Here is a 13,665-nt window from a genome sequence, read left to right as displayed (position 1 = left end):
TAAGTTCGATAGAAAGGTGTAAAATAAGGATAAAGAAGAATAGCAAAAGTTAAAAAGATTTACTTTAATTTTTACTCCATTTTTATAAATTCACGTGAAGGACCAAAAAAAATCAATTTATATATAAAAAATATATATTTTTAAGAATAAAATAGAAGTTAACTAATTATAGGTAAAGAGAGAGAAAGAGAGTGAGATAGAGAGATATGAATGAAGAATAGGAGTCTTATTTAAAAAAAAATTTTATGGATTCTGTTAAGGGGGTGTGGTCAAGAATTATTTTATTTTAGGAAAATCTGTCTCAGAAAGTGAGATGGTTCTTTTTTTTGGTAGGTTTCTATTGTATATATGTATATTGGGAGTTTTCAAGGAAAAGTTAGTTTGAGAAAGAGCCTTCGGGAATAAATTTGAATTTTTTACTTTTTCCCATTTTTTTTTAAATGCAATCTCATGGATACAGTCCAGCTTTGAATTTAGATTCTACTCTAATGTATAATCAAGCAAGGTATGAAGATGTTTGGGTGGATAATGGAGTATCCCCTAGAATGTTTTTAATAAGAGTGGGAAAAAAGTATATTCATGTTCCTGGTTGGTGGTCTTCTTTTACGAAAGTCCAGAAAACAAAGTTACGATTAACCCTTCTTCGGCAAATCAAACAAAATGGGTTAAGTGGGGTCTATAAAATTGGAGAGCGTTACTGCTATTCAGTAGAGGACTGCTTACAGTTGGTAAGTGAAACAAAAAAAAATTAAAATCTAATTATTTCTTTCACATTTTTAGTATAGAGGAGAGTACTCGAATATGAGATATTCTCGTAATATGAGAAAGCGGGGTATCAGCTAAACTAAGAGACCCACACTGTTGGTCCTATCACTAACTTATAGTGCAGTACATTTTTCATTGGGCTTCTAAAGATTATAGGCGAACTTTCTGTGAAATCGATGGTGGTCGAGTTCTTGGAAGGGAATTCCTTAAACCCTATTTATTATTCATTAAATATGTGTTTAGCAGCGAAGTTTGCCTGGAGTGATGGGGATTGAATAACTAAGTAGGAAAATATCGATAGTGTTGAAGTCTTTCATTGTGCAGGTCAGGCATAGTAAGTGCATAGTTGCACAGTGCTGTTCTCATAATATGAGATACCTGTTTTTTTATAACACTGTGGCTGCGCGGGAGAAATTGATTACAAAAGTGTTTGTGACTACTGCAAAAACTAAATATATCTAAATAGCAGTAAATTTATACTTCGGAAACATAGAATGAAGTTTTCCATTAAAAATAATACTTTATTTTGCATTTTATTAGCAATTTTCTGGGATATCTCATATTATGAGAATAGTTTGACGAGTTTAGAAAAAGATAAGTCAAAAAACATAAAATAATACAAAAACTAATGTTTCCACTTGAAATGCAAATAAATAAATCTGGTCTAACATACGTATCAACTGTGTGGAAGCAGCACTATCACAGAGAGTAGACAACTTTGAACTTCTACGGGTCTGTGGGTAAAACAGATTGCATGATTACTGACAGAGAAAGCTAGAAGTCAAACTTCTGCTGTAAAGTTTAAATGCATCCATCGATAATCATTATTTTCATTAATAAACTTTTTTCTTCCCCTAACTATTTGCAAGGCCACAAACGATCCTTGAATATTTATTAACATTTCCCGAAAAGAATTTCCGCGTTATTTTAACTTTTATTTTTCAATATTGGTGAGAAAATATTGATCCTAGGGCTGACTTGACCAGTTGTTATACTCGTCACATGGCCTTAAATAAATTATTAAAATACAAATAAGTATAAATTTGAACATTTTTCCAATTTATAAGTGATAAAGCGATTTAATAATGAACAATAAATTGAATAAATGCTTTCTTTAAATTTTACTAAGTCGATTGAGAGGAATAGGATTTACACTTTTTCTGTTTCCGTTGAGGGATTTTTAGACGGAGGAAAAATCTCGTATTCCTAGGAATACGAATTCTTAATTTTTCTGAATTCAACGCTTATTACCGGGAATGTTTGTGATTTTTTTCAATTTGCAATTTTCTTGTGGTTCTTTATTTATTTTAGACATAATGGTTTTATTTTTATACGCGCTGACGGTGAGGTTTGAGGTTTTTTATGTTTTTATTCTGAGTAACTGTATAGTTCAGGGTGTAACAATACACTTTCATTATTGTTCATTTAAATTCAAACTTTGAAATTTTAAAATATGTTTCACCAGCATTTAAAACATATGTTGAATAGACTGATATTCATACTGTTATTATTTAAAAAACGAATTAAATATAAAGAGAACGATTAAGAAAGCAGACGACTTAATTAAGGAAAAGGCAAACGAGCGAATAAATTAGTTATCAGAGAGAGAAATGAGACAGAAAAACGTTACGATTAACGATATCTGTATTGTAAATAAAGAATGCGATTTTCAATTCAAAATTTTAACACAACATTAAATATTATATTCGATATTCACACATAAACACGCATCACTCCAATTCGGATACGAATCATGTGAATTAAAATATTTACAATTCACAGGTATAAAAGACATAAATAAAATGATCGAACGAGTATAAAGTGGTGAACTCAGAAATGCGAATTAAAAATAATGTGGATGATTATCAAACGCTTTTACTTATCGCTTTGTTGGTGAGTCGCCCTTATGATGAATAGATCATGGATTCTGCAGCCGAGAGTAAAATGATTGAAGAGCAGTGGCGGACTGGCATGGGGGCGCAGCCGGGGTTTCCCGGCTGCGCCCCCTTGATTGGCGCCTTCTAGGCCATGCCAAGGTGCCCCAAGAAGATTATATTGTTTAAACAAATAAATATATGTTAGATTGCAATGGAAAGAATGAAAAGAACATCCAATCATATCCACGATTTACACTTGTACTCCTTGTACTCCTATAATCAATTTAATTACGGAATTTTAAATTCATTTGTTTCCGATGCAATCCACAATATATTTATTGATTAAAACTGTATAGGACACCTAAATGCATTTTTTATCAGCGTCTGCTAATATATTGATTTTTTACATATTTTAACATTCTATGGAGCCTATAAGTACCTTGATGGAGTTTCCAGATCAACTTATTTATGTAAAAAGTATGACTCCATTTTCGCTTACAAATATAATATATAATAAATTTATTACCAAATCTGTACTAATTATCGCCTGTATTTAATAATTTAATAATTGTTAAGCTTAAACTCAATTTTTATATTAAAATGACTACTTATTAGTGAAAATTTTCTCTAAAACAAGTTATTAGCTTACATTTCAAGAGTTCGGATCAAAGGATATATTTCATTATTTTGGAAATTGTAAAATATTACTATATTTTGCTATACATTACGATAATAATAATTATTTTATTATAATTTTAGCATTTTTCTTAATTTTCAATGCTGTTATTATGAGTTACTTATTTAAATCAAGGCTTAAATCTTCGCGGCAAAAATACTTGAAAATTTGCAGTCTATATGGCTTTCAAGTTGCAGCGGGTCTAAGGTGCGCGACTTTTGGTTCTTGCACTTTGCGCTCGATAATGTATTTATTTCACACTGCATGCTCGGTCTTTATACTTCCCCACATTTGTGCACAAATTTTTAAAAATTAACGGTCAAAGCATCGACAAAACTGTAAATTGGTGATTTCGAATTTTCTTTTGCTAAAGCTCCTTCGACTTTAACGAACACATTCTCATCACGTATTTTGTGCTTCGCCCTCAATTTTTTCCAAAATGCGAACTTTTCTACATTACGTTCAACATTATAATATCAAATATAAATTAAATTTATTTTTGTATCTCGGCCCGGGATTTTTTATTCAGTTATTGAAAATAAAGTTTAAATTTTATTTATAATGAATTATTTAATATTTTTGTTCCTTATTTTGCTCTAAATTTTATTCTCAGCTACCCTGAAAAATGTATCGTTTAAACCAATTTATGTGATAACAATTCATTATATGTTTGGGTATTGAAACAGACATATTTTCACTGTCTTGTTTTTATAATTTAAAGAGTTCGCCTTCTATAAATTATCTATTCTGTTATTGAAAAAAAATAATTTTTTATTTTCAATGTTTAAAAAAAAATTAAAACGAAGTTTAAAATAAATATAACGCGTTACATAAAAAATTATTAGTAACGAATTTGGAGCTCTTTTGTGGGTGAATAAATTTCGTCCATTTATTTTTTTTCGTAGTTTGTGTCTTTTGCCCCAAAAGTTCATTTTTTTTTTACTTTTTATGTTGTTTTTCTCGAATAAAACAAAAACTAAGCATCCTATTAAAGCGTGATTAATCAATTTGTATTTTTTTATGCACCATTTTTTTCAACTAACATTTTTTTGTAACTGTTGCCACTGTTGAAGAGTCTAAGCGTCATTTTCAAGTGTTGCATTATTTAAAATAAAAAACTAGGCTGAAAACATTTAAGATTTAGATTTTTCTAACCGTCCATTCAAAAAACAAAATTACGAAGAAAAAAATATTTTCCGGAATTAATTAATATATACCTTATGTAGATAGATACATTGCTTCGCACAAACGTGGTTAAAAGCGTTTTAGAATTGTTATAAATTTGATGCGAACACTTGGCGCGTTTAACGATATAACGATATATTACCTTCCCACTCTTCATAATTACTTCTGGCGACTCACCAATCATCTAAGTTACATAATAGCACGTGACAATCCGTTTGCCACGTTTCCAGAAATTTGAGCGCGAATTCTTGCTAGCCAATCTCTATTTCGGAAGTGAATCGCTAAATATGTATAAAATTTCTTGTGTGCTAAAATATGAATTCGTTACATCACAAGGGTCTTTTGAGAATGATGTTTATGATTTTTTACAATTTGCAACTTCCTTTGGCTTTTTAAGTTACCAGACATAATATTTCTTTTTATACGAGCTGGCGGTGAGAGTTGAGGGTTTTTGATGTTTTTATTCGGAGTGACAGTATAGTTCAGGGTCTTTGGAAAATAATGATTGTGATTTTGTTCAGCTTGCAATTTTCTTGGGATTTTAAAGTTAATCTAAACATAATGGTTTTGTTTTTATACACGCTGCCCTGCCGGAAAAAATGAAGGAATCGGAAGGGCCGCTTTGGAAAGATTCGGAAAGAATTCGGAAAGGGATCGGAAAGATTTTGGAAAGAGATTCGGAAAGGGTTATGTGAAATTTACTTCTGTTTCTTTCCGAACGTCGAGCTGTCCCAAGAATCTTTCCGATTATTTCCAAATGTCCCTTTCTCCTACTTCTTTCCGATTTTTTTCCAATCAGTGGAGAGTACCTCTAGTTAGTCTCTATTTGAACAGTTTATTTTTAAACAAAATAAAAATATTTAGTGCTAAATAGGTAAAATCATGATATTAAGATTATAAAAAATCATTTTATTGCTATCTTACGTCATTTTCACCCCAAAATCCAATGCAGTGAGTGAAATATCGTTTATTCCCAACGATTGAGTGATTCACTGATATTATTTTTATAAAATTAAAAGTTAATGTTTACTGATATACAATTTTACATGACTCTGCTGTGTAACACTGAAGCTGAAGCATAATAATTGAAGTACAGTAGATCCGCGTTTATATCCTCTCCGACTTATATCCTCTCGCGCTTATATCTCTGCATAGCTCTCATTTGTGTCCGCTTATCATCCACCACCTGTGGTACTGCGAGGTGGCGGCTCTCATTTATGTCCGCTTAGCATCCATCACCTGTGGTACTGCGAGGTGGTGGATGCTAAGCGGACATGTATGAGAGCTATTCGGAGATATAAGCGCGAGAGACATTTTGTGCACATTTGCGACGGTAAAAAAATTCCTTTCCCCTCTATTTTTTGATTGAATAAAAAAATTGCTTAAAAAAAGGCATTTTTTAAATTTGTTAATTATTAATTGAAAATGAATATTTTCCGTTTTTAAATCATTGTATCGTGTTGAGCATACCCGAAAATAGTAGAAAAGAGTATTTTACAGTAAATTCTTTGCGTTTTTTTATAAAATTATTCAATCTGAAACGTAAGAGAGAAATTTCTTCATTTTAGGACTTAATGGGTTAACATCCTTGCCTTTATTCACAGACTATTAATAGTTCAATCATTATTTATTTACATTTGACTCGCATTCACATCGGCGGTCATATTTTTTTAAAGTGCGGTTGGCACGTTACGCTCGGGAATTTTTGAACTATAGGTGAGTGTGATTTTGCACATGTGTATGTGCGTACTTCTAGCAACAGAAAAGTGATCATTTTCAGTTCCACTAGTTTGGTCTCCTCATGTCTGTTCTCCATGACGAAGCCTTTCCGGCAGCGAGTAAAGGTTGATGGTGGGGTTAAAGTCCCAAATCGCTTTTCGTGCAGTTATGACGATTCTCAAGGCTCAGACATGTGGTCTTTGAGTCGAACTCCCCTCTCTGGACAGGCCTCGCCTGTCCTATTGCCACTTGGCAATAGAAACATTACCGTAAGTGCTAGGTACATTACAGGAAGATCTTAAATTTTCGTGTGCAGTTGTCCTCTTCCTATACATTCAAAAGTGTGCGAGTGAGAAAGTTTGTCAAATTGACGCGATCTTAGGCAACCAGATCGATTCTATTTTTAAATATAAAGGCTTTATTACGATAAAAAATGTTTCAATCTGTTGGAAAAAAACAGTATTCTTCAATCTAATGTACGATTTCAAAAATAATAATGTTCTATAATTTCAATATTCTTACCACTTTTATTATGCACTATTTTACCTTCACAAGTCTTAACGCTAAAGTCCTTCACTTAACAAGATCAATAGATACTTTAATAATTTAAATAATTATAACTTGCAATTAAAAAAAATTTGCCACCTGCATCAAAACAAGCCCCATGCATAAACTTTTCTGTTCTCTTAGCATCCGGAGGGGTATTTGGAACATCGTTTGGTCTCTAGAATTCTTCTATTATGTCAGAATTGTGAGTAAGCAAATAAATTAGCAAATCATCTAACCGTTCAAATGCTGCCGTCTGCTACCCGCTGATTTATGTCTTTCGCAAAATTCAAATTTGTCGGGAAAATAATCATTTCCTCAAGAAATTTTGTAATTTTTCAACATTTTATTGATCCGAGGATCTCGCAAAACCCCGGATATTCGACAAGTTTTCTTTCTTTCGTTCACAAATCCTTTGGAAAAAATATATATGGAATCAGTGCCATACCTATCCAAAAAATTCAAAATCGAATTGAACCAAGACCCTTAAAACGCCTACAAAAGTAAATTATTTTTTCCAATAAAACATAATATTTTGAAGAAATATCCATGATGATGGATCTAAATCCTTTTAATACAACGTGTATTCATTGTTTGAAGACTTTTGTATGCAATAAATACATTTTCGTAAGCATGCTGGAGATCTGGTTTAGCACTACTACGCTTTGTTTCTTATTCACGTAATTCGAAGTTTAAAAGATAGAATTTCAGTATTCTATAACTTAATAAAAAAGATGCTTTTTATAGTTGCATATGAAATAAACTTTTAACTCAAAATCATTGAATTTGCATATACTTTTATTCTTAAGAGAAGTGGGAAATCTTTCATTCGTTCATTTCACCTATTTGAAGTTCCTGATCACTTCTTCAACATGGCGGCGTAGCTGGTATCGTTGCTGATTGGCTGCATTTTTTTTACTTGCGCGTGGCTAGTGGCTAGACCTTCGTGGATTGGAACATGGTTTGTTGGATCATGATCTCCCCCTAGGCGTGCCGCTCGTAATACTTCGTAGTTACACAAGTAAACAGTGACGCTGGATTCATGATTATAACCTTAGTTTATTGTTTTGACGCTATAAGAAATGGCTGATGCTGTATTTATCGCGCATTTTGTGCTGCTGTTGACATTTAAAATTTGTCCAGGTAAAGTAGTTTTTAAATATCGTCTGCGGTTAATAATATAAGAAGATTTACTTACTGGCGTTGAGTTTTTGGCGACAATTTTATGCTGGTTTGAAATTTTTTGCCTAAATTTTGCATGCTATCCTGCACCCTCAAGTCCTTTCTCTCCTTTTAATTTGATTTATTCTTTTCTTTCATTGCTTGCATACATTTTTTAAGGATATTAGAACGTTGTCAGCACTACGCGCGCACTAATGGTCATTTCTGTAGAAAAAAACTAGTTTATTGTCAAACATTTTGTTGTGTATTTTACTGAAAATCTCATATGATTTGTAAACGTAGAATTATTTTAGTTAAATATTAATTTCTGTGTTCAAAAATATAATTATTTAAAAAAAATGCATTTCCTTTTGGTTCGAAAATGTTGTTTTTTAACTGAAAATTGAACTTCCATGCATTTATCTTCATTACAAGAAAATTTTGCTGTTTGGTTGAAAGTTTTTGTATTTTGTTTAAACTTTGTCTTTTGTGGTACAGTATTTATCTTCTTGGTGGCTAATCCACCTTTTTGTTTGAAAAGTTCTTTAAAAATTCAAAAATTGGTTGGAAATTCATGTATACCCTACCGATAGAATTCGAGTGTATGCTAGAGATTCTCAAGGCTCTGAAAAGTTCTCCGCAGACACTAGATATATATAAAGGTCCAGGTAACTCGGTTAGATGTTCTAAAGGCTTTAAAATGTCCTTTCCAAAATTGAAATAAAAATGTGATCATAAGTAACAAGCAGAGATGCTGAAATTGAAATAAGAATTCGATCATAAATAACAAGCAGAGCCCTACCGATAGAAATCTCAGAGTATTCTCAGGCGAAATAACGTGGCCCATTTGAGACTATAAGCAGAGTCGATTTGAAACAATTTAGTCTGAGAGATAGTCTAAGAGATTTGGGTCCTTTTCAAGGTCCTTTTAGTGGTCCTTTTAAGAGTGGTGCGACGGTAATATAATGTTCCTTTTGTATTCGTCACGTACCGGGCGGGCAGTTATTTACAGTAGTTGGCCGTCGCTAACCCAACTCTCCATTTTTAAATTTTTCTTCAAATTATTAACACTACGTACGTTGCTCCACCTTACTTTAGGAAATTTGTTTATGATATTTATACTAAATTAAATATGTATGGAGTCTAATTGTTAACAAAACATGCGGGGTTTTTTTTTTATTATTCACAGATATTTTTAATCACTCGAATAGCTTTTTAAAGAAGAAAATTGTTTACTATCGGCGAGAAAATTGTAGGCATCTGGAATATTTAAGAAGAGTCAAGTTTAGAGCATTATTGTTTATGCAAGATGCGATGGGAAAATTTTTAAAACATTTATGAATATAAAGAAAACTTTTATGAACAAATTTCAGTCAACAAATTTGAGAAAAAAGTAAAATAATGCTCTAAATTTTACTATTTTTAAATGTGTATTTTTACAATTTTCTCGTCTATAGTAGAATCTAACGTGTATCAGTCGCCTTTCAGATACAATAAATTCCAGAAAAGGCTAAAACCGTAAAATTAAAGAACTGTCTATTACGAAGGAATTATCCGTAAGACTAACCATTAGTGGGAATGAGTGGGGGTGCACATGAGTAGGTTTGTAAAGTATATTTCAACCGTTTGTATGGTTAACTTTTTATTAATTTGGAATTTGCTTCCGGAAACTAAAAAATGCGATGAATCCAACGCGGCGTTACATTTTACTACGAATGGTGAAATCAGGACGTAATTTATCTTTGTGAAGCTAGAAAGTGCCGCAAAAAAAAGTTGCTAGGAAGGGAACCTTTTTTAATGTTTCTAACGTCAAAGTATTAAAAATTGTGCAAGTAGTAATTTACTAGTGGTTACGTTATCCATTGAACGTAATTGTCTGGGAGACAAAGCTTTCCAAACGAAAACGCGTTCGGTCACCGAAAGCATAATCGAGGAAAAACAAGACAAACTATGTGGGTGGGGGGAAGCGTTGACAGGGAATCTACCGCAAATCATTCGAAAGTTTTTTTAAATCTAATATTCACATGCAAGAATTCGATACGCAGTGGTCATAAGTTCATACACGATTCCGTTTAAATGTACCACTCTAGCATAGGGTAAGCCGGGGCGAGATGAGCATAGTTGTCCTTTTCACGTCAGTATTTAAAATCTGCTAGTTAATTTTTCGAAAGTAAAACGTTATATGTATTCTACAAACATTTTTAATTAAAATTTTGCCAAGATAAACGTAACTAAAGAAGTATATGCCAAATTAGAAACGAAAATAAAGAACTAGTGCGCTTGGCTCATATCGCCTCATGCATGGGGCGGGATGAGCCAGGCATTGGGGCGAAATGGGTCACTCAATTAAATTACTTATTATATATTATTTATAATTAAAAGTTATGTTAAGTTAGAGTATATTAAATCGGAAACAAACCTTTCCAAAATTGAACGGAAAATTTAAAATATTTAACTTCAAAATGATGCAATCTTTGATCCTGACCTCTACCATAGCGAACACTACAAAGAGTAAATAGAAAACCGATTTATATCCACATACCTTTTAATAATTGTATTACAGAAAGAAATATGGCAATTTTTCAACTTAACAATGTACATGGTCTCAGCAAAAGATAAATTCTACAATACGTAAACTCTCAAATACTAGACTGGTCTACTACAATTACTGCATGACACTGAATTTCGTATATATTGGGATATTAAACCGTTTTTTAAATGTCTGCCGTATTTTTAAATCACAACAATGTTTTTCTTATTTTTAAACAATTTTACGAGTTTTCAAACAAAGATATTTACGAAATACACACAGAAAAACAGTGATCTCTCTTCTGGTTGACAGCATTTCATATTATTTTATCATAACTATAACAGTGCTGCTGTCATACTTTTTTTGAGCATTTTTATCGACAAGATTAGTTTTTTATACATTTACACTATAATTAAAACCCTGCACAATCTGATAATATCAAACATTGCATCCTAACGTACTGACTGCTACACGAAGAGTTTAGGTTAATGCACAGGAAGAGGTGGCTCATTCCGCCTCAGAGCAGTGGCTCATTCCGCCCCATGTGACACTTTATTCAAATAAAATTTCCCCCTATTTCGGTTTTACAACTGTATATAAATCTGTTGAAAACTTAAGGTCTAATAAATCAGCTATCTAAATAACCACTGGAAAAACATCTAATATGTTATTTTGCGCGATTCTTGAACCTTCTAAACAAATGCAAAATAGCAGAATACAGGTCTTAACATTTTTACTTTCGTTTTTTCCAGATTTATTCAACATTAAACGAAAAATTTCCAAAAAAGAAGTTTGATCATATTTTTCCTGATATTAATACAAAAAACATTTACAAAATAAATGATAACCTACGAGGAAATTAAGTGACTCATCTTACCCCCTATGCTCATCTCGCCCACCCTACCCTAATGTAGAAGCCGCCGGTTGAGAGCCACAGTCAGAGTAGGGTGAAATGTAAAAACGGGGCTCAAAATAACTTGTAGGGTGCTTGAATTTGATGCACAGGGGTGCATGAATAAAAAAATTGTTGACTTGTTAAGTTGATTGTTATAAACAAATTATATTAACATGTAGCAAAAATCATGAATTGTTCGTTTGCAAAGTATAATTGTGCGTTAAAATTGCCTGACTATCATAAAATGACACCTGATCAGGAAAAATTTGTCACTTGATTTTTGTTTCTATTTTTTAAACAAATTGTATAAACAAATTCCTATAATCGGCATTTATGGGCAAAAAATAATCGTTTTTTCTTATCCTGTAAAGCTATCTTGTCAGCGATTTTAATTGAAGAAAATTTGTCAACCGATATTTGTTTATAATTTTGTTCAATGAATTATATAAAAAATGTCTGTTATCGACATTTATGGGCCAAAAAGAATTGTTCTTTCTTCTTATTCTATACAAACTATCTTGTCAGTGATTTACATTTAAGAAAATTTGTCAACCGATCCTTGCTGTTAGTTCAAGATCCCGGAATACCCCCGTGCTTAATTTCTGTCATTTGAATTGCCTGCTCCATGCTTAGGAGCATTTATTATTAGCCCTATCTCGCTTCGAAAATCTTTCTGGATCCTTATTTTGGCAGCTCTTATTGGCTTTTTTTTGTTCCGTTATTTTCGCTTGCCAATTGCAAAAATCTAAACGATAGGTAATGGTTGAAATAAGCGTCATGCAACGTAATTTAGCATGGAGTGGCGAAAGAAAAGTTGATAATCCTCCTCAATGACATGTTTCTGCTTCACTTTGACTGGATCATTTATTTCTGAAGGGTTCTCTTTGTACAAATGGCAAGTTGCTGCGCTTGGTGTTTTGTTAAGGTTCTGTGCTACTTTACTATCCAGCATAGTTAACAGAATTTTATGATCTACCTGACACCTAAACCTGCTGAATGCAAATTTAGGGCAGAAGATTTATTTCTCCCTTTATGCGGTCTATCACAGATCTGCTTAAAGCAGGGTTTCCTTGAGCATATTTATATGATAATGGTATACATAATTTTGTAAACCCAGAGTAAGGGTTTTTTCCTTATTCTAATCTAATGAGTATCATTGAGGTTATTAGAATGCTTTCATCAGATTCCATGACATGTGGAAGCTTTTGTTTATATGAGCTTTTGTCTGATGCCACATTGGCACATACTTTTTAGTTTAGAAAGTTTGGCGTCTTCGATAAGTGTCAGAGCTTCATCATCGGTAAATTTAATTACACTAGCTTATTGTCATGTTCGTCCCTATCATCTAAAAGTCGACTTATTTTATTTGCCAATTTTATTTTAACAGTGATTCTTAATTGACTAAGAAAAGCATGTTGAATTTCAAACTCAGAATAGCGTTCTAGAATGGTTTGCGCCTTCATTTTTTTCGTCGATTTAGAGCCATATTCGACGTCTTCTAGAGTTCGTCTACCAAACTTTGATAAGCTTAAAGATATTGTCAGTTCCGTAAGTAGCCACTTACTGTGAATAAATTCAAATTTGATTTTCTTATAAAAGTAAGACCTTCAATTCTTTTTGAAAGTAGGGATAAAGTAGCGCAATGTTTTTTTTCCACTATTGCCTTTTGATCCTATTCAATCACATAATATTCTCTGATATAATTCAGTAGGAGATCACATAAGTTTTTGTCACTTAACGCAGAGTTTTAAATTGAAATATCACACAAATTTGTGATGGGTACCTTAAGAGAAGTCATGTTGAATATTAGACCCATAATCAATCAACAATTAAAACTCTTACGTAATTTAGTTCAATGTTTTTTAGCCAGTTCCCTCTTTATTATAGACTTTAAAAAAGTTGAGTACTAAGCCTTACTACCTAACGAATCAAAATATACATTGTATTAAATACACGAGCATAATCATAATTAAGGGCATGTGATACTTCGTCGTGTGGTCAATCGGATACGGACGTCCATGGACTCTTTTTTTAGGGATAATAACATAAAAAAATTATTGTGCTAAATAAAAATTTTATGCATGTGCATTTTTTTGAGGTTACGTCATTTTTCATCTCTGCCTTTCCGATAATTTGGAAATTATTTATAAAATAAACTTTTTTAATTGCCTGCAAACAAGGTTAGTTTCGGGAAATTAGTTACTATGTTCATTTGTAAGTCCAAAGTTTTCGGCCAAAAATATTGTGTAGTTTGGAAGTAACGCTCGGGAGAATTGTATCACACATAACCACGAAATATACACACGTTGTT

General features: G+C 32.2%; 1 protein-coding gene across 2 annotated transcripts in view; it reads left to right on the top strand.

Annotated features, from left to right (window-relative positions):
* Positions 1-7,760: 7,760 nt before the first annotated feature.
* Positions 7,761-13,665, top strand: part of LOC117177842 (activin receptor type-1-like) — a 123,908-nt gene continuing 118,003 nt past the window's right edge. For both annotated transcript variants that reach the window (XM_033368828.1, XM_033368826.1), the window contains exon 1: positions 7,761-7,911. In XM_033368828.1, coding sequence (XP_033224719.1) covers positions 7,851-7,911 — 61 coding nt within the window. In that variant the 5' untranslated portion in view covers positions 7,761-7,850. The remainder of the gene's footprint in view (positions 7,912-13,665) is intronic.

The sequence above is a fragment of the Belonocnema kinseyi genome, chromosome 8, assembly GCF_010883055.1.
Source record: "Belonocnema kinseyi isolate 2016_QV_RU_SX_M_011 chromosome 8, B_treatae_v1, whole genome shotgun sequence".
In the NCBI taxonomy this organism is placed as follows: domain Eukaryota; kingdom Metazoa; phylum Arthropoda; class Insecta; order Hymenoptera; family Cynipidae; genus Belonocnema; species Belonocnema kinseyi.
This window is presented reverse-complemented; position numbering and strand designations above follow the sequence as displayed.